General features: G+C 37.3%; 4 protein-coding genes across 7 annotated transcripts in view; 2 read left to right on the forward strand and 2 right to left on the reverse strand.

Moving 5' to 3' along the window:
• Window positions 1-2: 2 nt before the first annotated feature.
• LOC110178243 (spondin-1) lies at window positions 3-4,326 on the reverse strand. 3 transcript variants are annotated; one of them, XM_086827651.1, is made up of 7 exons: window positions 4,134-4,326; window positions 3,283-3,469; window positions 2,403-2,791; window positions 1,879-2,340; window positions 1,657-1,828; window positions 1,478-1,599; window positions 3-1,413 (listed from the first exon to the last, which is right to left on the reverse strand). In XM_086827651.1, the coding sequence occupies exons 2-7, from the start codon at window positions 3,458-3,460 to the stop codon at window positions 106-108; spliced, it is 2,631 nt and encodes an 876-aa protein (XP_086683777.1). In that variant the 5' UTR covers window positions 3,461-3,469; window positions 4,134-4,326; the 3' UTR covers window positions 3-105. The 3 variants fall into 3 exon arrangements, with proteins under 3 accessions (XP_086683777.1, XP_020800952.2, XP_086683778.1); XM_020945293.2 differs by having other exon boundaries at window positions 4,181-4,323; XM_086827652.1 differs by lacking the exons at window positions 3,283-3,469; window positions 4,134-4,326 and adding an exon at window positions 2,844-3,185.
• A 104-nt stretch (window positions 4,327-4,430) lies between these two features.
• salto (cytoskeletal protein salto) lies at window positions 4,431-6,462 on the forward strand. 2 transcript variants are annotated; one of them, XR_015270508.1, is made up of 9 exons: window positions 4,431-4,696; window positions 4,751-4,809; window positions 4,862-5,009; window positions 5,068-5,250; window positions 5,304-5,505; window positions 5,562-5,644; window positions 5,715-5,910; window positions 5,977-6,179; window positions 6,245-6,462. XR_015270508.1 is itself a non-coding variant. In XM_020945349.2 (9 exons), the coding sequence occupies exons 1-9, from the start codon at window positions 4,678-4,680 to the stop codon at window positions 6,333-6,335; spliced, it is 1,200 nt and encodes a 399-aa protein (XP_020801008.2). In that variant the 5' UTR covers window positions 4,431-4,677; the 3' UTR covers window positions 6,336-6,462. The 2 variants fall into 2 exon arrangements, 1 of the variants encoding a protein (XP_020801008.2); XM_020945349.2 differs by having other exon boundaries at window positions 5,562-5,660.
• A 1,064-nt stretch (window positions 6,463-7,526) lies between these two features.
• On the forward strand, window positions 7,527-10,826 carry LOC110178325 (sodium-dependent nutrient amino acid transporter 1). The gene is made up of 6 exons (XM_020945435.2): window positions 7,527-7,665; window positions 7,726-8,026; window positions 8,078-8,297; window positions 8,354-8,731; window positions 8,785-9,523; window positions 9,596-10,826. Exons 1-6 carry the CDS (start codon window positions 7,543-7,545, stop codon window positions 9,737-9,739), a joined length of 1,905 nt encoding a protein of 634 aa, XP_020801094.2. The 5' UTR covers window positions 7,527-7,542; the 3' UTR covers window positions 9,740-10,826.
• LOC110178242 (uncharacterized) overlaps window positions 9,759-23,805 on the reverse strand; it is a 47,929-nt gene continuing 33,882 nt past the window's right edge. The window contains 4 exon segments of the mRNA XM_086827654.1: window positions 9,759-11,244; window positions 11,346-11,419; window positions 11,504-11,645; window positions 11,729-11,843. Coding sequence (XP_086683780.1) covers window positions 11,046-11,244; window positions 11,346-11,419; window positions 11,504-11,645; window positions 11,729-11,843 — 530 coding nt within the window. The 3' untranslated portion in view covers window positions 9,759-11,045.

The following is a 23,805-nucleotide window of genomic DNA, read 5'->3' on the forward strand; positions in this document are numbered from 1 at the left end:
GCTTTTGGGTAATCCGTAGACTTTCATATATTTGATTATTCGTACGATTGTGATTACATATGTGATGTACAATTAATACTTGTTACAGCTGAAGATTCCTTCGAACTACCACCTCTCCGGCTCGTCGTTGCTGCTGAGCAGGCAGGGCATCATTACGCACTTCTCCATGCGGACGCGGTCCTTGCATTTGTAGCTCAGATCAGTGTTAAGCAGGGTGCGAGTGCGCTGGCGAACCGCATTGTCGCCGCAGCTAGCAGTGCAAGGCGTCCAGGCGGACCACTCCGAGTAGCGACACTCATCTCGGGGTTCTGGCTGCGGAGGCGCCTTCACTACATGCCTGCGCTCGCCGAAGCCACGGCTACTGATGGAGTACATGTCCTCGCAACGCTGGTAACAGCGATCTAGACGGACCAGATGCTTTGGACAGGGCTTGCCGCCGTACTTGGGCGTTCGGAGCACTCGACGCGTGCGCAACTGGTAGCCATCGCCGCAGGTGGCATTGCAACTGTAGGCCACCCACTCGGAGACCATGCAATCCACGGGTGGCAGTCCATCGTGTTGGAGTTCCTGCTTGTGACGCGGTAGCCGGCACGTGTCCTCGCACTCCTCCTTCGACTTAAACTTGTTCCGGTTGACATCGCAGCGATCCGACCAGTAGATGGCACACTGGTCACTTACGTGGTCGTAGTACCAGTAGTTGGTCACATCGCTGTCCCGGCAGGGACTGTCCACCAACTCATCGTAGCAGAAGCTGGGCACTATGGTATCACAGCTGGGATTCGTGCAATTCACCTCCTCGTGCAGCTTGATGTGCCGGCAAGGATCCTGTCCGTCGTCGTTCGGGTCACTCACACCGTACACCTGATTATTATTCCACACCTTACGGATGCGCTGGCGCCGGCCAGGGCCACCACAGGGTCCCAGGCACGGTGAGAAGTCCGACCAGGGCGTGACTCCGCATACGGGAGGTATGAAGTCCTCTCGATGCTGGCTGTAGCTCTCAAAGTTCCGAAAGATCGATCGCTTCTCGGCGGATCCCCCATCACCGTTGCCATACTGTTCCTCCCCTGGCTCTCCTCCATCACTGCCTCCGTTCTCGATGTCGCCACCACAATTCATGGACTCGCAGATCTTGGTTTCGTGAAGGCGCGCCCTGCTCGCCTTCTGGCACTTCTTCTTTGCCTTCTTGTTGAGATAATGACGTGATCGAGTCATTTCGCCGGTGCCGCAGGTCACAGTGCAGGAGGACCACTCTGTCCACTCGGATAGTCCGCACTGGGGATCATCGTGGCCGGCTGGTGGAGCACCTCCTGCCTCCTGCTCAGCTGCCTCGGCTGCCTCCTCGTTGAAGCTGGCGCACTGGCGTCCCACACAGTTCTTCTCCTCGCGGAGTGCATTGTTGCACCGATGACGCTGTCGGAGGGATGGGGATACATTACAGGCCATACATTACTGTATCTTTAAAACCATTCCTCACCGATGCCAGCGCGGGATTCTTGAACTCGCGGATTCTGTACTGCTTGCCGGGCCCGCACTTGGTGGTACACTCATCCCATCTGGACCAGGAGTGAGTGGCACACTCCGCCGGCAATTGCTCCGCTGTGGAAAGGTAATTGAGGATTAATAATGATCTAGGATCTGGGATCTATGACTCACAGTCAGTGGACTCGCAGTTCTTCTCGTAAAGTCTTCGCCGATTGATATGCAAGGTAGCCAGTGGCTTCATGTCGGCTCCAGTGGGATCATAGAAAGGAGAGCGAGGATCATTCGGGAAATTGGACTTGATGCGACGCACCACATCTGGCGGCACTTGCGGCTGATCCGCTGACTGCAAAATCATTAACATTACCTTGTCTTAGAACACATCAAAGTAATTACCATATAAGAAGGACCACTGTCCGTGCCCGCATCCCAGGGATACAGATTGTGCACCTTGTTCTCCACCCACGAGCAATTGGGCAGGCACAACTCCAGTCCTGATACACCCACTATCCAATCTGGCGAGGGATCCACCATGGAGACCAGGGATATCAAGTGATGATTGGAGTCCACACGGAAGACGGCAAACGTTTTGCCCGTGACATTCGGATAGGCAATGCCCCTGGCCTTGATGATTGTTCGAATGTGTTCGCTCTGATCTTTAAGCTCGCTCTCTAGCGTGCGTGTGGAACCGTGCTCCGCCACCTCTCTCAGACCCTCGCTGGCCAGCTCTCCGTACTGCCAGAATCTGTAATCGATGGTATGGGAGGCGCCAATGATGTCACTGAACCTGGTGCGCCAGCTATTCGCAGGGAAGTCCTTAGGATGTGTGTGCCGTGACCATTTGCCCTCGAACGTAAGCTGAAATAAATAATTTTAAGCTTGATTTTGAATCTGAAGTTATCTTCCTGCAGAGAACCCACCTCATATTTGGCCTCATCGCAGGCACAACAGGGATCCACAATGCTGGGCTGTGTGTCGATATCATCCGCCTCCTCTTCGCACATACGCTTGGTAAGGAAGCCATCGTCCATGAACCATACATCTCGATGCTGCATCACCGTTGCGCGCAGCAGAATACAACCTTGTCCTGGACTGGACGGTGCAACCCAGACGACATCCACGCGGGTCTTGACATTCGTGTTTGTGTTCTCCACCAAATTGGCGCAACGGGGACTGTAGCGGGTCTCGGCCAGATCACTAATCTCCCAGGTTCCCAAGGCATTGGGATCACCTTCATTGTCGCCTGTCTCCAAATCGAGGGCCAGCATAAAACTCACAAAGGTTTGACCCGAAAAGGCGCTGAGGCTTACTAAAGAAAGTAAGTAAGAAGGAAGTTTATTTATTTTTTTTTATACTTATACCCTTGCAGTTGCAATTAAATTGTTGGATCTATTCAGAAATCGATGAATCCCATATTTGATATTTTTATGTGACAATTTATACGACAAATCAAAGTTTAAAAAACTCATAACTTTGCTGAAAATGCATTAATTTTCATTCAGAAAGCTTTCCTATGCTAGTTTTTATTAGATTTTTTAATCTGCATACCCAATTTTTAAATTTAAAAAATTCAATTTTTTGTCAAATTTTGACAATTTTAACGATGTAACCCCTTATAAAAATTTCAAATTTCGAAAAAATTTTTTTCTTGACCAGACATGACTAGATCGATTCGGCTGTTGATGCTGATCAAGAATATATACGATTTATAGGGTCGGAAATGATTCCTTCATAGGATTACAAGCTTTTGACCCTGCAAGGGTATAAAACTAACTGATGATAGTAAATACATCTTCTCACCATTGTATTTTTGACCGGGAATATAAGTCTGGGCATTTCCAGCCACGGACAGCACATAGTTGTCATCCACCGGTGACTTGGCAGCTGTGGCTCCCAGTGGAACCCGATTACAGGCCTCAATCCGTGGTAAAATCCTCGCCAGGGCTAGCAGCCACCATAAACTTGCCAAAGCTCGCATTGCGAAATACTAAAAAATTATGCAATTTAATTGAAACACAAATTTAGATCCGCCACGTGGTTGTGGAAAACTATTTCTGGCCACAATTTCAATGCACTTAATTGTCTTAATTATCCGCATTCGTATCGAATGTCAATGGCAGCCGTTGGGCCATGGGGCCTAGTCCCAGTTCCGAACTGAACTTGAATTCGTGGATACAGCCTTCAACTAGAGATAGCTTTACCCGATATATATCAGATATATTTGATACACTTTCCATTTCCTTCGAGAGCTAAGCGCAATTGCCATGCGGAACTTGAACTAGGCGGCGTGGTTGTTTACCCCTTGAAAATCGGATCGCATCGCGTATATATGAGCACTATATAGACCCGCTACGTCACTGATTAAATTTAATTGAAAAACACGCCGTCTGTCTACAGCAAATGTGAGCAAAATAACTGCTGCCCCTTTAGAGGCGAGAGACCGTAACCCATTCCCATAGATATATCATCATTAAAAGCACTTTTAGGGCTTCCCTTTGGAGGAACACGGCACTTAAAAAGGGTGTATATACTTTTACTTTAATAGTTTCAATATGGAAATTTTGGTTTCGATTTTAAAGCCCATTAACTAGCAGAGATTTTTAGTTTTCAGATTATTTTCAGCCTCCTTGGTGTTAATGTGGAAACCTCACAGATGGATCTATTAGACTGGGAAATTATGTGTGACTGGAGAACCTACTCGGAACGCACTCGAACAGCAACTGAATGCAAATTTCCCCCAGAGGCGATTATTGGACAGACGATGTGCATCGGTAGGATAGGGTGAGTGGTTTATTAAGAGCAATCTAAAGAGAGGCAGACAAAGAGACCCACTCGTGCTCTATGTTTATATTCTATGACCATTTGGTACGTTTGCTTTTCATTCTACAATTCGCATTTGTTGATGGGTTTCCCTAACCTTTTATCAGCATTTTTGTTTACACACATTTATTCTAAACAAGGTTCCTCAGTTACAGTGGGCCTTGCCTTTTCTATATTCTAATGTCAATTCTCGTCTTTGCGTAGTTTCAGTTAAAGTTTCAGATCACATCTGAATCTCTCTCTCTCTCGTGACACTATTATTTTGTACTGTACAAACACATTTCAATTGTCCCGAAGTTGCTTTCGAAATTTCTGCAGATTTAGTTAGTATAGAATATAACTTAAATTACAAGTTTATTGTCTTTGGAAGCCAACATGGCCGACACCGTTCGGGGTAAGTCGAGGTGCTCATAATTTTTAAACCAGGTCTTATCGAACCTGATCTTAGGCAACAAAGCCTCTGCATTAAGGACAAAGGTACCTCGTCCTAACCGTGGTGATTTATGGGTATGCTAAAATCTTCTAGATAATTTCATCCTAATGAGAACATATTCTCCAGGCTTATACTTCCCCGGTGCCCGCCTCGTTTGCTTCTCTATCTAAGGACCGGGAGCGTAAATCTGAGTCAGAATCCTTTTCGGAGCAAAGAGCCCGCTCGGCATCGTGCACACCGTCGTCGGGGCCTACCTCCATTCGGACGCGACAAAGTAATTAGCACATTCTGTTGGATTCAGAGTGTTTCATGACCAGGTTTTTTTATTGCAGCATTGCAATCCAAACAAAACTGGACGCAGGCACTCAAAGTGGAGCAAAGGAATCTTGAGCAAATTCAGAATGCTTTCATGTACAAGATACGCACATTGGCTGAACAGGGCCGGAAACTTCCAGGCACCTACAAGTTTGTGGTTATGGTGTGCAATGATAATCGAGAGTTGGTCGAAGATTCTCGTAGGTTTTTAATAATTATAATTATATAAATATTATATTATCCTACATTTTAGCTGAAGATTCCGCTCGTAATGAGAACGAGAAGCGGTTGATCGATGAACTTGCTGAACGAGATGAAACTATTAGTGAACTGAAGAAAAAGCTGCTAGAATGCGAGGAGCTGGCCTCCCAACAGGCTCTTCAACTGGCCGAGAGCCAGAATAATGAGTTTGAAAACCAGGCTCTAAAAGCTGAAAATTCGTCCGTAAAGCATATGCAAGTTTAAAGTATTTTCTGCTAAAAAATATTACCTAAAATCTCTGACACTGTAGCTGTAACCGACTGCGTTCGCGTCTCGAGGAAACAGATTTGAAGCTAAAGGATGCCACAAAACAAGTCGAGCGGCACGTACACAGTATGACCAATATGATGTGCGTGAAACTGATCACAATCTATGATTATATCTAATATCGTTTCCTTTACAGCGATCTGCATGAGCAGCTAAAAAAGGCCACCGACGTAGAGCTTGACAGGATGAAGGCGCAACTTGAGGCCAACGATCAGCTGCTGGAGGCGCGTTCTTCTAAAATAGATAAACTGCAAACGAGCGAGCTGCAAATTAAAGAGCAATTCGGAAACATCTACCAAGAACTGAGCAAGAAAAATACGCTCATCAATCTGGTGGGACTTAGTCCTGCGTATTTATTCCTTCCATATGCTGATCTGTATCTTTCGGTATCCTTGCAGCTTAAAAACGAACTTGATGCAAAGAATGACCAGGTCGGGGAAGTAATGAATGCCCTAAAGGAGAAACAGGATGCTGTAGCAAAGCAGCAGAACACTATAAAGCTGCTGGAGGAGCAGGCATCGCGTAGCGCCTTAATACGCACCAAGCACGAAGAGCGTATAGCTTCCATGCTGCTAGAAATTGCACAGTTGAAGCAATGTTTGTGAGTGGATTCACTATTCTTTTGTAATAATATTTAATCATTAAAATTGTTTTACTATTTCACAGAAGCAATCATGCTGATGTTATGGTTGCCAACATCGAAAATATGGAAGCTGTGAGGGCTCAGCATCACCCACTTCCCCAGCCAGAACAGTAAGCTGCAGAAATTTCGACTATCTGGCTATCTGCATTCCTGGAATTCAGCACGGATTATATATTACAAATTTATTGTACCTTTTGGCTTTTACGTAGATATATATTCAGTACAGACAGTTTTTTTAAAATCTGGTCAAGTCTCGTTTAGGGCGGCATGATGAATCGCTTAGCCGACTGGCTATGATTGGTTCAGAAATCTGAATCTGGGGCAGTTAATTAAAGTGATTCGTATTTTTTGAGGGCAGGGTTGCGCCAATTACCAGACAAGTACTAAGATAAATATGCTTAAATTTGATATTAATTATATATAGAAGTATTTCTTAAGTTCCAGAGATTTCGGCTAGTACCTACATGAGTTCTATCCATCCATTTGACGCTTTGCCGCCGGTGCTGCTGCGGCTTCTCCGATTGCCTTCGTAGGTTTCCTAGTAGATTATCTACAGAATGCCAGTTAGTCGCGTATGGCAGCTTGTTAGGAACGGTTCTGCTCCAACATTTAGACCGCCTTGGCGTAAGTTAAAGAAGTTTGTTGTCTGTGGTGCTGGTTGCAGATTAAATAGTGCGTGTTTGACAGAGATAAAAAGGATAAATTGCCCCCACGGGTTTGCATCTTAATTTTTGATAAGACAATTCTACCCCGAAATATACCCAAATCTTCTGCTGAGCTTAGACCAACAAACTTTTCTCAACTGTCTGGTTGTTAAATTTTAATGTGATTTGGTGAATTATGTTTACCTTTGGCCTGTTAACACTCTCTGGCCAGATAAGAAGAGATTCTTCGGACTTTTCTTCAGATTCTCGAGAGTATTTGGAGACACCTTGGTTCCAGAACTAGACAACATGGTAAACATTTCAGTTCGTGTGATTAATGATCGCGTTGAACCCTCCAATTTGATTGTCATTTTCCGTATCAGTAAACAGAAGAAAGGCACATAAATTGTAAATGCTGGAGATACGTTCGCAAATCTCGCACATAATTAATTGTCTAAAAGACAAACAATGGTCTCAATTAATCCATAACCAGCTTACATATTATTTAGCTGCTGAAACTTATTATAAAGGGTATCTGGATAAGATTAACCGTGCTAAGCTCCTTTTCCTGTGTTTCGTTTGTGTTGACTCATCTAGTTGCACCTAAGCTTTTGTGTTGTCCATTGCTTGCATTCCATTCACTGTTTTATGCCTTAAATCAGCCCTAATCCGACACTATGGATGATGCAGAGTACCAGAAATTGGGTAAAAGCATGGCGGAGTCTGAAGGATCTAGGGCACAGCAACCGGATGTGGCCACTGGCATTAGTGCCATAGTATACACAGCACGAGGAGAAGAAGTGAGTGTGATAGGGAGATCCCATAAATGACACACTGAATATATTCCTGTGAACCTTTAGCTCACCATAAACTGTGATGTCGTCCAGGAGGAGGAGGTGCCGTCGGAGTCCTCGGGCCAGCGGGAACAGTGGAGCAAGGGTGTGGAGTTTCTCTTCTCATGCATCGCTCTCTCCGTTGGCCTGGGAAATGTTTGGCGATTTCCCTTTATAGCTCTGGAAAATGGTGGCGGTGCCTTTTTGATTCCCTATGTGATAGTGCTCCTCCTGATTGGGCGACCCATCTACTATCTGGAGGTGATTATAGGCCAGTTCTCGAGTCGCGGATGTATCAAGGCTTTCGACATGGCGCCTATTATGAAGGGTGAGACTCTGACTGTTAAAAATATACTTAATCTATAAATTACTCTTCCAGGTATAGCCTATGGTCAGGTGTACTCCACCGCTTTGGCCATAACGTACTATGCCTGCATTATGGCCTTGACTATAAGGTATTTAGTGGCTAGCTTTGATGAGGTACTGCCTTGGACTTACTGCCTAGTGGAATGGGGCAGCAATTGTGTGGCCACAGGAGCCACTGCCGCCAATGACACATCTATTGTGCAGGGCGTATCTTCCGCAGAGCTATACTTTACGTGGGTTTTCAACTTCGCTTTGTAAAGATCTCTGAATAATCCCCCAATTCTTGCAGGCGAACAGTACTTCGGGAACCAGACAACTTGGATGAGAGTGGCCTGGGGACGCCCAGCTGGGATCTGGTACTGTGTCTTATGGCCACCTGGGTAATCATAGGCACAGTTCTATGCAAAGGGATACGCAGTTCGGGCAAAGCATCTTATTTCTTGGCATTGTTTCCCTATGTGATCATGTTCATACTGCTGATCAGGGCGGTCACGCTGCCGGGTGCCTGGCGGGGAATAGTCTACTTCCTGGAGCCGCAGTGGTCGCAGCTGCTCAATCCTCATGTGTGGTATGCAGCTATTACCCAAATGTTCTTCTCTTTGGCCATCTGCTTTGGCACCCTGGTCATGTACGCCTCCTTCAATGATTTTCACAAGAATGTGCACAAGTAAGAGATTAATATCATTAAAAGAAAACTAACTCATTTGTAATCCTTTCCAGAGATGTCATCATCATAACCACCATTGATTCGCTGACCTCAATCCTGGCTGGCTGCATAATCTTTGGCATTCTGGGAAACCTGGCCCATGAGACCAAAACCGAGGATATCTCCCAGGTTGTGAAAGGTGGAGCTGGTCTGGCCTTCATCTCCTATCCGGAAGCTATTGCCAAGTTCAACTATTTGCCGCAATTGTTTGCTGTCCTGTTCTTCTTCATGCTTCTGGTATTGGGTATTGGATCGAACATTGGCATGGCCAGCTGTGTGATCAACGTGGTCAAGGATCGTTTCACCCACTTGCCGCACTGGCTGCTGGCCGTGAGTGCCTCTGTGATCGGGTTCCTCTGCGGCCTGGTTTACATGACGCCGGGAGGTCAGTTTGTGCTGAATCTGGTGGACTTTTACGGCTGCACCTTCATCGCCTTGGTCCTGGCCATTGCGGAACTGCTGGCCGTGGGCTGGATTTATGGAGTGAAGCGCATCTGCAGTGACATTGAGTTTATGCTAAATGTGAAAACTAGCTTTTACTGGCGCATTTGCTGGGCCATTGTGGCGCCGGGACTGATGTTCCTTGTCCTGGTATACATGCTCTGTAGCTACGAGCCCTTGACCTACCGCGGAGTGGAGTATCCGCCGGCTTACTATATGGCAGGTTGGATCATCTGGGGACTGGGAGTTTTGCAATTGCCCTTCTGGGCATTGTACACGATTTTCCAGCAGCCGGGCAAGACCTTTAGCAGTGTAAGTGGAGTACTACTTTATCTGAAAGAGTTTTAATTTATTTAATTATATATATAATTATATATTCTCCAGAAACTGCGAATGGCCATGCAGCCTACGGCCAACTGGGGTCCGCTCCAGTCACAGAAGTACGAGGCCTACATCCTGTATAGAAAACGGAAAGCGGACATCAAGAGTCCACGGGGCGGATACGTATTCGACAATATATTCGGCTGAAATCCTTAAATAACTTAAGTTTATTTTAATTTTACGCTTTATTGTTATTGGCTTCAAGCTTGTAGCTTAAGTTGTGACAAAAAATTTCAAACATTCGGTAATTATTATAATTATTTCCTTAGGCTTTAGGCTTAGCATAAGCTTTGCAAGTGTTGGTTTTATTAAGGTCTAAATTTTTATATAAACAAACGTATTAATTTGGGAAAGAAAAAGCCAGTAATTTTCAATGGCAGCTAAAAATGATATTGTCCTGGACCGGATGAATTGAAATTGAATTGTGGCTTGTGTTAGTCCTTACATATCCTCGTTATCTATGTCTGGTTTTTTTTTTGTGGGGCTCTGCTCTGCTTTAGTTTAATTATCACAGCACTTTTTGATTCTGTTGGTATTGTGCAAAATTATATATGTTTCTCAAATACACTGTTGTGTGTTTGCGTGTTTTTGTGTGAAGTAAGTGCCTTAAAAGTTCACCGAACTATTTACAATTGTTACAAGTATATATGTGTTATTATATCGGGTATATTTTCTAGAGTTTTCGTGTGGCAAGCTAGGGCCAAGCATTTAATTGTTGAATTTTGTATTGAAAATTTCCTATTTGGCGTATGCTTAGAATTAAAAAATTTAAATTTTGAATAATTTTTTGATTTACTCGTTAGTTAAGATTAGTTTTGCTTATGTCTTTGGCAGATTTCTGTTAGATTTGGGCAAAATTTAGCTAGATCCCCCATCCCCACCGATGAAACCCATTCAATTTTACACTTATCCCCCAAACAAACTCTTGTTTTCCTTTCTTGTTTTTTATGCTAAGAATTGACTTTGGTTTGCAGATTTCATAGCCTACATTTCAGCGCAAAATTCAGCGTTTACATTTGTGATTAACTGCTGGGATTATATCTATGATGGGTATATGTATATAATCTCTATTGGCTGTGGCTAAAATGGAAGTTCTCTTCGCTACCAACTCACACTAGATATGGTCCTATTTATTGGGCTTGCCTCTATATGATTTATAGAAAAATCTAGCACACGATATGGATTTACCTTGAGTATATTGTCTACTACTTATCATAGAAGTATCCTAGCCATAGATGCCCCCTAAGTCATCGCCGGAGCTGCTGAGCTGAGAGTGAGTTTAAAAGTCTGCCTAGGCCTAGTAAATATATATATACATATATATATATATATATATATATATATAGAATCAGAAAATCACGTGTAACAGGTGCAGTTTCTTTGCAGTGTTGGTTTCGCTTTAGTTTTAGCCTTGGCTATGTACAGGAGTATATGCGAGTAGAAATTCGCGCGACTAGAAGGCCTGTATTGGTCGATAGAGTCCCGTGTAGCCGCAGAGTCGGGCCCGCAGCGCCGGGATCAGGAAGGCGGCCAGCGAGATGTCCTTGAGCAGGTCGGCACACTCGCACACCAGCAGGTACATCTTGTCGCCCTTCTGCGAGGTGCTCTTGTGCAGGGCGATGCGCCTCAGGCCGGCGGCACGTGGCAAGTACCTGCAAAGGTTTGGTGGAGAGACAATGGGAGCAGCAATCAGTGGAGCCCATGGGGATGAGTAACGAGTGCCATTTCAAAGGCTCTTTCGTTTCAAACATACCTGTATAGCATTCGGGCGCCTGTCCAGTAGAGCCAATTCTTTTCGAATCGTTCGCCATCGTCGCCCTCGAAAACCTGCGGAATTAAAATTGAATTTTTCATGAAACTTTTCCAAGCAACTTCTCTACTTCTTGGAATTGGCGGGGTAAGGAAACCCACCTTGAACACACTAATAATGTAGCCGGTGGCCGCGGTCTGCGTCTTCTTGAAGCTGCCGGCCTCATTGGAGGGCAGCACCAATGGCGGCCGGCAAATGGCAGCCACCTCGCTGTACAGGTCCAAGGTGTGGGCGGCAGTGTATCTGCGAATGAATCGGCATCGAGATTGGAAAATAAAAATGCAATTTCCCGGGGCCTGAATGGCCTAAGTTCGAGGAGCACTCACTTGAGGGCCTTTGGCTCGAACTTGGACAGTGAGGAGACGCGCAGGCCGGCATAGAAGTTGGAAGGATCCGTTTGCAGCGTATTGATCAGGTAATACGAGATAAAGGGGAATTCGGCTGGTGGGTAGAGATATAACGATAGATAGGTATAATAATCCTTTTAATAGAGATATAAAACAAGAAAGGAAACCAACTTTAAGAATCTGAAGCTTACAATTTAAAATACTCATCACTAAGTCAAAAATGCATTTATTTTCATTCGGATTGCTGTTTAATCTTAGTTTTTATTAGGCTAATTAATCTGCATACTTCATTTAAAATGTAAAAAAAGAATTTAATTCCAAAAATGGGATAAAGGTCATTTCCGACCCTATAAACCATATATATTCTTGATCAGCACTAAAAGCTGAATCGATCTAGCTATGTCCGACCAAAATCTATTTTTTTCAAATTTTTCGAAAATTTCAATTTTTCATAAGGGGTTACATCATTAAAATTGTCAAAAATTGGCAAAAAATTGAATTCTTTAAAATGATAAACTGAGTATGCAGGTTTATTATCTCAATAAAAACTAACACAGAACAGCTTTCCGATTTGAATTTAATGGATTTTTGGCTGTGTTATGAATTTTTTAAAAATTGATTGGTAGCCAAAAATGGGGTATAAAAATATGGATAAATATTGGCTAAAAGAATGGATTATAATTTTAGCCACAAGGTTGTTTAGAATGTTAAACTGAGTATGCAGGTTTGTTGCCCTAATAGAAACTAACAAAGGACAGTTTTCCGATTTGAATTTAATGGATTTTTGGCATTGTTATGAATTTTTTAAAAATTGATGGTTGCCAAAAATTTGGTATAAAAATATAAATATATACTGGCTCAAAAAGTGGGTTTCGATTTTAGTCCGAAGGTTGTAAAACAGTGAAGGAGTCATTTCCGACCCTATAAGCCATATATTTTCTTGATCAGCACTAAAAGCTGAATCGATCTAGCTATGTCCGACCAAAATCTATTATTTTCAAATTTTTCGAAAATTTCAATCATTAAAATTGTCAAAAATTGACAAAAAATTGAATTCTTAAAAATGATAAACTGAGTATGCAGGTTTATTATCTTAATAAAAACTAACACAGAACAGCTTTCCGATTTGAATTTAATGCATTTTTGGCATTGTTATGAATTTTTTAAATTTTGATTGGTCGCCAAAATTGTGGTATAAAAATATGGATAAATATTGGCTAAAAGAATGGATTATAATTTTAGCCACAAGGTTGTTTAGAATGTTAAACTGAGTATGCAGGTTTGTTGCCCTAATAGAAACTAACACAGGACAGCTTTCCGATTTGAATTTAATGCATTTTTGGCATTGTTATGAATTTTTTAAATTTTGATTGGTCGACAAAATTGTGGTATAAAAATATGGATAAATATTGGCTCAAAGAATGGATTAAATTTTTAGCCACAAGGTTTTTTTAGAATGTTAAACTGAGTATGCAGTTTTGTTGCCCTCATAGAAAAGAACGCAGGACAGCTTTCCGATTTGAATTTAATGCATTTTTGGCATTGTTATGAATTTTTTTAATTTTGATTGGTCGCCAAAATTGTGGTATAAAAATATGGATATATATTGGCTCAAAAAGTGGGTTTCGATTTTAGTCCGAAGGTTGTAAAACAGTGAAGGAGTCATTTCCGACCCCATAAACCATATATATTCTTGATCAGCACTAAAAGCTAAATCGATCTAGCTATGTCCGACCAAAATCTATTTTTTTAAAATTTTTCGAAAATTTCAATTTTTCATAAGGGGTTACATCATTAAAATTGTCAAAAATTGGCAAAAAATTGAATTCTTTAAAATGTTAAACTGAGTATGCAGGTTTATTATCTTAATAAAAACTAACACAGAACAGCTTTCCGATTTGAGTTTGATGCATTTTTGGCATTGTTATGAATTTTTTAAATTTTGATTGGTCGCCAAAATTGTGGTATAAAAATATGGATATATATTGGCTCAAAAAGTGGGTTTCGATTTTAGTCCGAAGGTTGTAAAACAGTGAAGGAGTCATTTCCGACCCTATAAACCATATATTTTCTTGATCAGCACTAAAAGCTGAATCGATCTAGCTATGTCCGACCAAAATCTATTATTTTCAAATTTTTCGAAAATTTCAATTTTTCATAAGGGGTTACATCATTAAAATTGTCAAAAATTGACAAAAAATTGAATTCTTGAAAATGATAAACTGAGTATGCAGGTTTATTATCTTAATAAAAACTAACACAGAACAGCTTTCCGATTTGAGTTTGATGCATTTTTGGCATTGTTATGAATTTTTTAAATTTTGATTGGTCGCCAAAATTGTGGTATAAAAATATGGATAAATATTGGTTCAAAGAATGGATTAAATTTTAAGCCCCAAGGTTGTTAAGAATGTTAAACTGAGTATGCAGGTTTGTTGTCCTAATCGAAACTAATACAGGACAGCTTTCCGATTTGAATTTAATGGATTTTTGGCATTGTTATGAATTTTTAAAAAATCGATGGTTGCCAAAAATTTGGTATACAAATATAAATATATACTGGCTCAAAAAGAGGGTTTCGATTTTAGTCCGAAGGTTGTAAAACAGTGAAGGAGTCATTTCCGACCCTATAAACCATATATATTCTTGATCAGCACTAAAAGCTGAATCGATCTAGCTATGTCCGACCAAAATCTATTATTTTCAAATTTTTCGAAAATTTCAATTTTTCATAAGGGGTTACATCATTAAAATTGTCAAAAATTGACAAAAAATTGAATTCTTGAAAATGATAAACTGAGTATGCAGGTTTATTATCTTAATAAAAACTAACACAGAACAGCTTTCCGATTTGAGTTTGATGCATTTTTGGCATTGTTATGAATTTTTTAAATTTTGATTGGTCGCCAAAATTGTGGTATAAAAATATGGATAAATATTGGCTCAAAGAATGGATTAAATTTTTAGCCACAAGGTTTTTTTAGAATGTTAAACTGAGTATGCAGTTTTGTTGCCCTCATAGAAAAGAACGCAGGACAGCTTTCCGATTTGAATTTAATGCATTTTTGGCATTGTTATGAATTTTTTTAATTTTGATTGGTCGCCAAAATTGTGGTATAAAAATATGGATATATATTGGCTCAAAAAGTGGGTTTCGATTTTAGTCCGAAGGTTGTAAAACAGTGAAGGAGTCATTTCCGACCCTATAAACCATATATTTTCTTGATCCGCACTAAAAGCTGAATCGATCTAGCTATGTCCGACCAAAATCTATTATTTTCAAATTTTTCGAAAATTTCAATTTTTCATAAGGGGTTACATCATTAAAATTGTCAAAAATTGACAAAAAATTGAATTCTTGAAAATGATAAACTGAGTATGCAGGTTTATTATCTTAATAAAAACTAACACAGAACAGCTTTCCGATTTGAGTTTGATGCATTTTTGGCATTGTTATGAATTTTTTAAATTTTGATTGGTCGCCAAAATTGTGGTATAAAAATATGGATAAATATTGGTTCAAAGAATGGATTAAATTTTAAGCCCCAAGGTTGTTAAGAATGTTAAACTGAGTATGCAGGTTTGTTGTCCTAATCGAAACTAATACAGGACAGCTTTCCGATTTGAGTTTGATGCATTTTTGGCATTGTTATGAATTTTTTAAATTTTGATTGGTCGCCAAAATTGTGGTATAAAAATATGGATAAATATTGGCTAAAAGAATGGATTATAATTTTAGCCACAAGGTTTTTTTAGAATGTTAAACTGAGTATGCAGGTTTGTTGTCCTAATCGAAACTAATACAGGACAGCTTTCCGATTTGAATTTAATGGATTTTTGGCATTGTTATGTGGTATAAAAATATGGATAAATATTGGCTAAAAGAATGGATTATAATTTTAGCCACAAGGTTGTTTAGAATGTTAAACTGAGTATGCAGGTTTGTTGCCCTAATAGAAACTAACACAGGACAGTTTTCCGATTTGAATTTAATGGATTTTTGGCATTGTTATGAATTTTTTAAAAATTGATGGTTGCCAAAAATTTGGTATAAAAATATAAATATATACTGGCTCAAAAAGTGGGTTTCGATTTTAGTCCGAAGGTTGTAAAACATTGAAGGAGTCATTTCCGACCCTATAAACCATATATTTTCTTGATCAGCACTAAAAGCTGAATCGATCTAGCTATGTCCGACCAAAATCTATTTTTTTCAAATTTTTCGAAAATTTCAATTTTTCATAAGGGGTTACATCATTAAAAATGTCAAAAATTGGCAAAAAATTGAATTCTTTAAAATGATAAACTGAGTATGCAGGTTTATTGCCTTAATAAAAACTAACACAGAACAGCTTTCCGATATGAGTTTGATGCATTTTTGGCATTGTTATGAATTTTTTAAAGTTTGATTGGTAACCAAAAATGGGGTATAAAAATATGGATAAATATTGGCTAAAAGAATGGATTATAATTTTAGCCACAAGGTTGTTTAGAATGTTAAACTGAGTATGCAGGTTTGTTGCCCTAATAGAAACTAACACAGGACAGCTTTCCGATTTGAATTTAATGGATTTTTGGCATTGTTATGTGGTATAAAAATATGGATAAATATTGGCTAAAAGAATGGATTATAATTTTAGCCACAAGGTTGTTTAGAATGTTAAACTGAGTATGCAGGTTTGTTGCCCTAATAGAAACTAACACAGGACAGCTTTCCGATTTGAATTTAATGGATTTTTGGCATTGTTATGATTTTTTTAAAAATTGATGGTTGCCAAAAGTTTGGTATAAAAATATAAATATATATTGGCTCAAAAAGTGGGTTTCGATTTTAGTCCGAAGGTTGTAAAACAGTGAAGGAGTCATTTCCGACCCTATAAACCATATATATTCTTGATCAGCACTAAAAGCTGAATCGATCTAGCTATGTCCGACCAAAATCTATTTTTTTCAAATTTTTCGAAAATTTCAATTTTTCATAAGGGGTTACATCATTAAAATTGTCGAAAATTGGCAAAAAATTGAATTCTTTAAAATGATAAACTGAGTATGCAGGTTTATTATCTTAATGAAAACTAACACAGAACAGCTTTCCGATTTGAGTTTGATGCATTTTTGGCATTGTTATGAATTTTTTAAATTTTGATTGGTCGCCAAAATTGTGGTATAAAAATATGGATAAATATTGGCTCAAAGAATGGATTAAATTTTTAGCCACAAGGTTTTTTTAGAATGTTAAACTGAGTATGCAGTTTTGTTGCCCTCATAGAAAATAACACAGAACAGCTTTCCGATTTGAATTTAATGCATTTTTGGCATTGTTATGAATTTTTTAAATTTTGATTGGTCGACAAAATTGTGGTATAAAAATATGGATAAATATTGGTTCAAAGAATGGATTAAATTTTTAGCCACAAGGTTTTTTTAGAATGTTAAACTGAGTATGCAGTTTTGTTGCCCTCATAGAAAATAACACAGGACAGTTTTTCGATTTGAATTTAATGCATTTTTGGCATTGTTATGAATTTTTTAAAGTTTGATTGGTAGCCAAAATTGTGGTATAAAAATATGGATAAATATTGGCTCAAAGAATGGATTAAATTTTTAGCCACAAGGTTTTTTTAGAATGTTAAACTGAGTATGCAGGTTTGTTGCCCTAATAGAAACTAACACAGGACAGCTTTCCGATTTGAATTTAATGGATTTTTGGCATTGTTATGAATTTTTTAAAAATTGATGGTTGCCAAAAGTTTGGTATAAAAATATAAATATATATTGGCTCAAAAAGTGGGTTTCGATTTTAGTCCGAAGGTTGTAAAACAGTGAAGGAGTCATTTCCGACCCTATAAACCATATATTTTCTTGATCAACACTAAAAGCTGAATCGATCTAGCTATGTCCGACCAAAATCTATTTTTTTCAAATTTTTCGAAAATTTAAATTTTTCATAAGGGGTTACATCATTAAAATTGTCAAAAATTGGCAAAAAATTGAATTCTTTAAAATGTTAAACTGAGTATGCAGTTTTGTTGCCCTCATAGAAAATAACACAGAACAGCTTTCCGATTTGAATTTAATGCATTTTTGGAATTGTTATGAATTTTTTAAATTTTGATTGGTTTTTTTAGAATGTTAAACTGAGTATGCAGTTTTGTTGCCCTCATCATTAAAATTGTCAAAAATTGACAAAAAATTGAATTCTTGAAAATGATAAACTGAGTATGCAGGTTTATTATTTTAATAAAAACTAACACAGAACAGCTTTCCGATTTGAGTTTGATGCATTTTTGGCATTGTTATGAATTTTTTAAAGTTTGATTGGTAGCCAAAATTGTGGTATAAGAATATGGATAAATATTGGTTCAAAGAATGGATTAAATTTTAAGCCCCAAGGTTGTTAAGAATGTTAAACTGAGTATGCAGGTTTGTTGTCCTAATCGAAACTAATACAGGACAGCTTTCCGATTTGAATTTAATGGATTTTTGGCATTGTTATGAATTTTTAAAAAATCGATGGTTGCCAAAAATTTGGTATACAAATATAAATATATACTGGCTCAAAAAGAGGGTTTCGATTTTAGTCCGAAGGTTGTAAAACAGTGAAGGAGTCATTTCCGACCCTATAAACCATATATATTCTTGATCAGCACTAAAAGCTGAATCGATCTAGCTATGTCCGACCAAAATCTATTATTTTCAAATTTTTCGAAAATTTCAATTTTTCATAAGGGGTTACATCATTAAAATTGTCAAAAATTGACAAAAAATTGAATTCTTGAAAATGATAAACTGAGTATGCAGGTTTATTATCTTAATAAAAACTAACACAGAACAGCTTTCCGATTTGAGTTTGATGCATTTTTGGCATTGTTATGAATTTTTCTAAATTTTGATTGGTCGCCAAAATTGTGGTATAAAAATATGGATAAATATTGGTTCAAAGAATGGATTAAATTTTAAGCCCCAAGGTTGTTAAGAATGTTAAACTGAGTATGCAGGTTTGTTGTCCTAATCGAAACTAATACAGGACAGCTTTCCGATTTGAGTTTGATGCATTTTTGGCATTGTTATGAATTTTTTAAATTTTGATTGGTCGCCAAAATTGTGGTATAAAAATATGGATAAATATTGGTTCAAAGAATGGATTAAATTTTAAGCCCCAAGGTTGTTAAGAATGTTAAACTGAGTATGCAGGTTTGTTGTCCTAATCGAAACTAATACAGGACAGCTTTCCGATTTGAATTTAATGTATTTTTGGCATTGTTATGAATTTTTTAAAAATTGATGGTTGCCAAAAATTTGGTATAAAAATATAAATATATACTGGCTCAAAAAGTGGGTTTCGATTTTAGTCCGAAGGTTGTAAAACATTGAAGGAGTCATTTCCGACCCTATAAACCATATATTTTCTTGATCAGCACTAAAAGCTGAATCGATCTAGCTATGTCCGACCAAAATCTATTATTTTCAAATTTTTCGAAAATTTCAATTTTTCATAAGGGGTTACATCATTAAAATTGTCAAAAATTGACAAAAAATTGAATTCTTGAAAATGATAAACTGAGTATGCAGGTTTATTGCCTTAATAAAAACTAACACAGAACAGCTTTCCGATATGAGTTTGATGCATTTTTGGCATTGTTATGAATTTTTTAAATTTTGATTGGTCGCCAAAATTGTGGTATAAAAATATGGATAAATATTGGCTAAAAGAATGGATTATAATTTTAGCCACAAGGTTTTTTTAGAATGTTAAACTGAGTATGCAGGTTTGTTGTCCTAATCGAAACTAATACAGGACAGCTTTCCGATTTGAATTTAATGGATTTTTGGCATTGTTATGTGGTATAAAAATATGGATAAATATTGGCTAAAAGAATGGATTATAATTTTAGCCACAAGGTTGTTTAGAATGTTAAACTGAGTATGCAGGTTTGTTGCCCTAATAGAAACTAACACAGGACAGTTTTCCGATTTGAATTTAATGGATTTTTGGCATTGTTATGAATTTTTTAAAAATTGATGGTTGCCAAAAATTTGGTATAAAAATATAAATATATACTGGCTCAAAAAGTGGGTTTCGATTTTAGTCCGAAGGTTGTAAAACATTGAAGGAGTCATTTCCGACCCTATAAACCATATATTTTCTTGATCAGCACTAAAAGCTGAATCGATCTAGCTATGTCCGACCAAAATCTATTTTTTTCAAATTTTTCGAAAATTTCAATTTTTCATAAGGGGTTACATCATTAAAAATGTCAAAAATTGGCAAAAAATTGAATTCTTTAAAATGATAAACTGAGTATGCAGGTTTATTGCCTTAATAAAAACTAACACAGAACAGCTTTCCGATATGAGTTTGATGCATTTTTGGCATTGTTATGAATTTTTTAAAGTTTGATTTGTAGCCAAAAATGGGGTATAAAAATATGGATAAATATTGGCTAAAAGAATGGATTATAATTTTAGCCACAAGGTTGTTTAGAATGTTAAACTGAGTATGCAGGTTTGTTGCCCTAATAGAAACTAACACAGGACAGCTTTCCGATTTGATTTTAATGGATTTTTGGCATTGTTATGTGGTATAAAAATATGGATAAATATTGGCTAAAAGAATGGATTATAATTTTAGCCACAAGGTTGTTTAGAATGTTAAACTGAGTATGCAGGTTTGTTGCCCTAATAGAAACTAACACAGGACAGCTTTCCGATTTGAATTTAATGGATTTTTGGCATTGTTATGAATTTTTTAAAAATTGATGGTTGCCAAAAATTTGGTATAAAAATATAAATATATACTGGCTCAAAAAGTGGGTTTCGATTTTAGTCCGAAGGTTGTAAAACAGTGAAGGAGTCATTTCCGACCCTATAAACCATATATATTCTTGATCAGCACTAAAAGCTGAATCGATCTAGCTATGTCCGACCAAAATCTATTTTTTTCAAATTTTTCGAAAATTTCAATTTTTCATAAGGGGTTACATCATTAAAATTGTCGAAAATTGGCAAAAAATTGAATTCTTTAAAATGATAAACTGAGTATGCAGGTTTATTATCTTAATGAAAACTAACACAGAACAGCTTTCCGATTTGAGTTTGATGCATTTTTGGCATTGTTATGAATTTTTTAAATTTTGATTGGTCGCCAAAATTGTGGTATAAAAATATGGATAAATATTGGCTCAAAGAATGGATTAAATTTTTAGCCACAAGGTTTTTTTAGAATGTTAAACTGAGTATGCAGTTTTGTTGCCCTCATAGAAAATAACACAGAACAGCTTTCCGATTTGAATTTAATGGATTTTTGGCATTGTTATGAATTTTTTAAATTTTGATTGGTCGCCAAAATTGTGGTATAAAAATATGGATAAATATTGGCTCAAAGAATGGATTAAATTTTTAGCCACAAGGTTTTTTTAGAATGTTAAACTGAGTATGCAGTTTTGTTGCCCTCATAGAAAATAACACAGGACAGTTTTTCGATTTAAATTTAATGGATTTTTGGCATTGTTATGAATTTTTTAAATTTTGATTGGTCGACAAAATTGTGGTATAAAAATATGGATAAATATTGGTTCAAAGAATGGATTAAATTTTTAGCCACAAGGTTTTTTTAGAATGTTAAACTGAGTATGCAGTTTTGTTGCCCTCATAGAAAATAACACAGGACAGTTTTTCGATTTGAATTTAATGCATTTTTGGCATTGTTATGAATTTTTTAAAGTTTGATTGGTAGCCAAAATTGTGGTATAAAAATATGGATAAATATTGGCTCAAAGAATGGATTAAATTTTTAGCCACAAGGTTTTTTTAGAATGTTAAACTGAGTATGCAGGTTTGTTGCCCTAATAGAAACTAACACAGGACAGCTTTCCGATTTGAATTTAATGGATTTTTGGCATTGTTATGAATTTTTTAAAAATTGATGGTTGCCAAAAGTTTGGTATAAAAATATAAATATATATTGGCTCAAAAAGTGGGTTTCGATTTTAGTCCGAAGGTTGTAAAACAGTGAAGGAGTCATTTCCGACCCTATAAACCATATATTTTCTTGATCAACACTAAAAGCTGAATCGATCTAGCTATGTCCGACCAAAATCTATTTTTTTCAAATTTTTCGAAAATTTAAATTTTTCATAAGGGGTTACATCATTAAAATTGTCAAAAATTGGCAAAAAATTGAATTCTTTAAAATGTTAAACTGAGTATGCAGTTTTGTTGCCCTCATAGAAAATAACACAGAACAGCTTTCCGATTTGAATTTAATGCATTTTTGGCATTGTTATGAATTTTTTAAATTTTGATTGGTTTTTTTAGAATGTTAAACTGAGTATGCAGTTTTGTTGCCCTCATCATTAAAATTGTCAAAAATTGGCAAAAAAATTGAATTCTTTAAAATGTTAAACTGAGTATGCAGTTTTGTTGCCCTAATAGAAACTAACACAGGACAGCTTTCCGATTTGAATTTAATGGATTTTTGGCATTGTTATGAATTTTTTAAATTTTGATTGGTCGCCAAAATTGTGGTATAAAAATATGGATAAATATTGGCTCAAAGAATGGATTAAATTTTTAGCCACAAGGTTTTTTTAGAATGTTAAACTGAGTATGCAGTTTTGTTGCCCTCATAGAAAATAACACAGAACAGCTTTCCGATTTGAATTTAATGCATTTTTGGCATTGTTATGCATTTTTTTAATTTTGATTGGTCGCCAAAATTGTGGTATAAAAATATGGATATATATTGGCTCAAACAGTGGGTTTCGATTTTAGTCCGAAGGTTGTAAAACAGTGAAGGAGTCATTTCCGACCCTATAAACCATATATTTTCTTGATCAGCACTAAAAGCTGAATCGATCTAGCTATGTCCGACCAAAATCTATTTTTTTCAAATTTTTCGAAAATTTCAATTTTTCATAAGGGGTTACATCATTAAAATTGTCAAAAATTGGCAAAAAATTAAATTCTTTAAAATTTTAACTGAGTATGCAGTTTTGTTGCCCTCATAGAAAATAACACAGAACAGCTTTCCGATTTGAATTTAATGCATTTTTGGCATTGTTATGAATTTTTTAAATTTTGATTGGTCGCCAAAATTGTGGTATAAAAATATGGATAAATATTGGCTCAAAGAATGGATTAAATTTTTAGCCACAAGGTTTTTTTAGAATGTTAAACTGAGTATGCAGTTTTGTTGCCCTCATAGAAAATAACGCAGGACAGCTTTCCGATTTGAATTTAATGGATTTTTGGCATTGTTATGAATTTTTTAAATTTTGATTGGTCGCCAAAATTGTGGTATAAAAATATGGATAAATATTAGCTCAAAGAATGGATTAAATTTTTAGCCACAAGGTTTTTTTAGAATGTTAAACTGAGTATGCAGTTTTGTTGCCCTCATAGAAAATAACGCAGGACATCTCTCCGATTTGAATTTAATGCATTTTTGGCATTGTTATGAATTTTTTAAAGTTTGATTGGTAGCCAAAAATGGGGTATAAAAATATGGATAAATATTGGCTAAAAGAATGGATTATAATTTTAGCCACAAGGTTGTTTAGAATGTTAAACTGAGTATGCAGGTTTGTTGCCCTAATAGAAACTAACACAGGACAGCTTTCCGATTTGAATTTAATGGATTTTTGGCATTGTTATGTGGTATAAAAATATGGATAAATATTGGCTAAAAGAATGGATTATAATTTTAGCCACAAGGTTGTTTAGAATGTTAAACTGAGTATGCAGGTTTGTTGCCCTAATAGAAACTAACACAGGACAGCTTTCCGATTTGAATTTAATGGATTTTTGGCATTGTTATGAATTTTTTAAAAATTGATGGTTGCCAAAAATTTGGTATAAAAATATAAATATATACTGGCTCAAAAAGTGGGTTTCGATTTTAGTCCGAAGGTTGTAAAACAGTGAAGGAGTCATTTCCGACCCTATAAACCATATATATTCTTGATCAGCACTAAAAGCTGAATCGATCTAGCCATGTCCGACCAAAATCTATTTTTTTCAAATTTTTCGAAAATTTCAATTTTTCATAAGGGGTT

Source organism: Drosophila serrata, unplaced genomic scaffold (genome assembly GCF_035046125.1).
Source record: "Drosophila serrata isolate PLE 108 unplaced genomic scaffold, ASM3504612v1 contig_184, whole genome shotgun sequence".
NCBI classification, from domain to species: Eukaryota; Metazoa; Arthropoda; class Insecta; order Diptera; family Drosophilidae; genus Drosophila; species Drosophila serrata.

Bases quoted from the DNA above. Each gene is read 5' to 3' on its own strand.
- LOC110178243 (XM_086827651.1), bottom strand. From the start codon at position 3,460: ATGCGAGCTTTGGCAAGTTTATGGTGGCTGCTAGCCCTGGCGAGGATT. The intron at 2,792-3,282 runs GTGAGAAGATGT...TACTTTCTTTAG, and splicing joins TCCCGGTCAAAAATACAATG to TAAGCCTCAGCGCCTTTTCG. The intron at 2,341-2,402 runs GTGGGTTCTCTG...TATTTATTTCAG, and splicing joins GCGATGAGGCCAAATATGAG to CTTACGTTCGAGGGCAAATG.
- salto (XM_020945349.2), top strand. The intron at 4,810-4,861 runs GTATGCTAAAAT...CATATTCTCCAG, and splicing joins CTAACCGTGGTGATTTATGG to GCTTATACTTCCCCGGTGCC. The intron at 5,661-5,714 runs GTGCGTGAAACT...TTTCCTTTACAG, and splicing joins CACAGTATGACCAATATGAT to CGATCTGCATGAGCAGCTAA.
- LOC110178325 (XM_020945435.2), top strand. From the start codon at position 7,543: ATGGATGATGCAGAGTACCAGAAATTGGGTAAAAGCATGGCGGAGTCT. The intron at 8,298-8,353 runs GTGGGTTTTCAA...CAATTCTTGCAG, and splicing joins TCCGCAGAGCTATACTTTAC to GCGAACAGTACTTCGGGAAC. The intron at 9,524-9,595 runs GTAAGTGGAGTA...TATATTCTCCAG, and splicing joins CGGGCAAGACCTTTAGCAGT to AAACTGCGAATGGCCATGCA.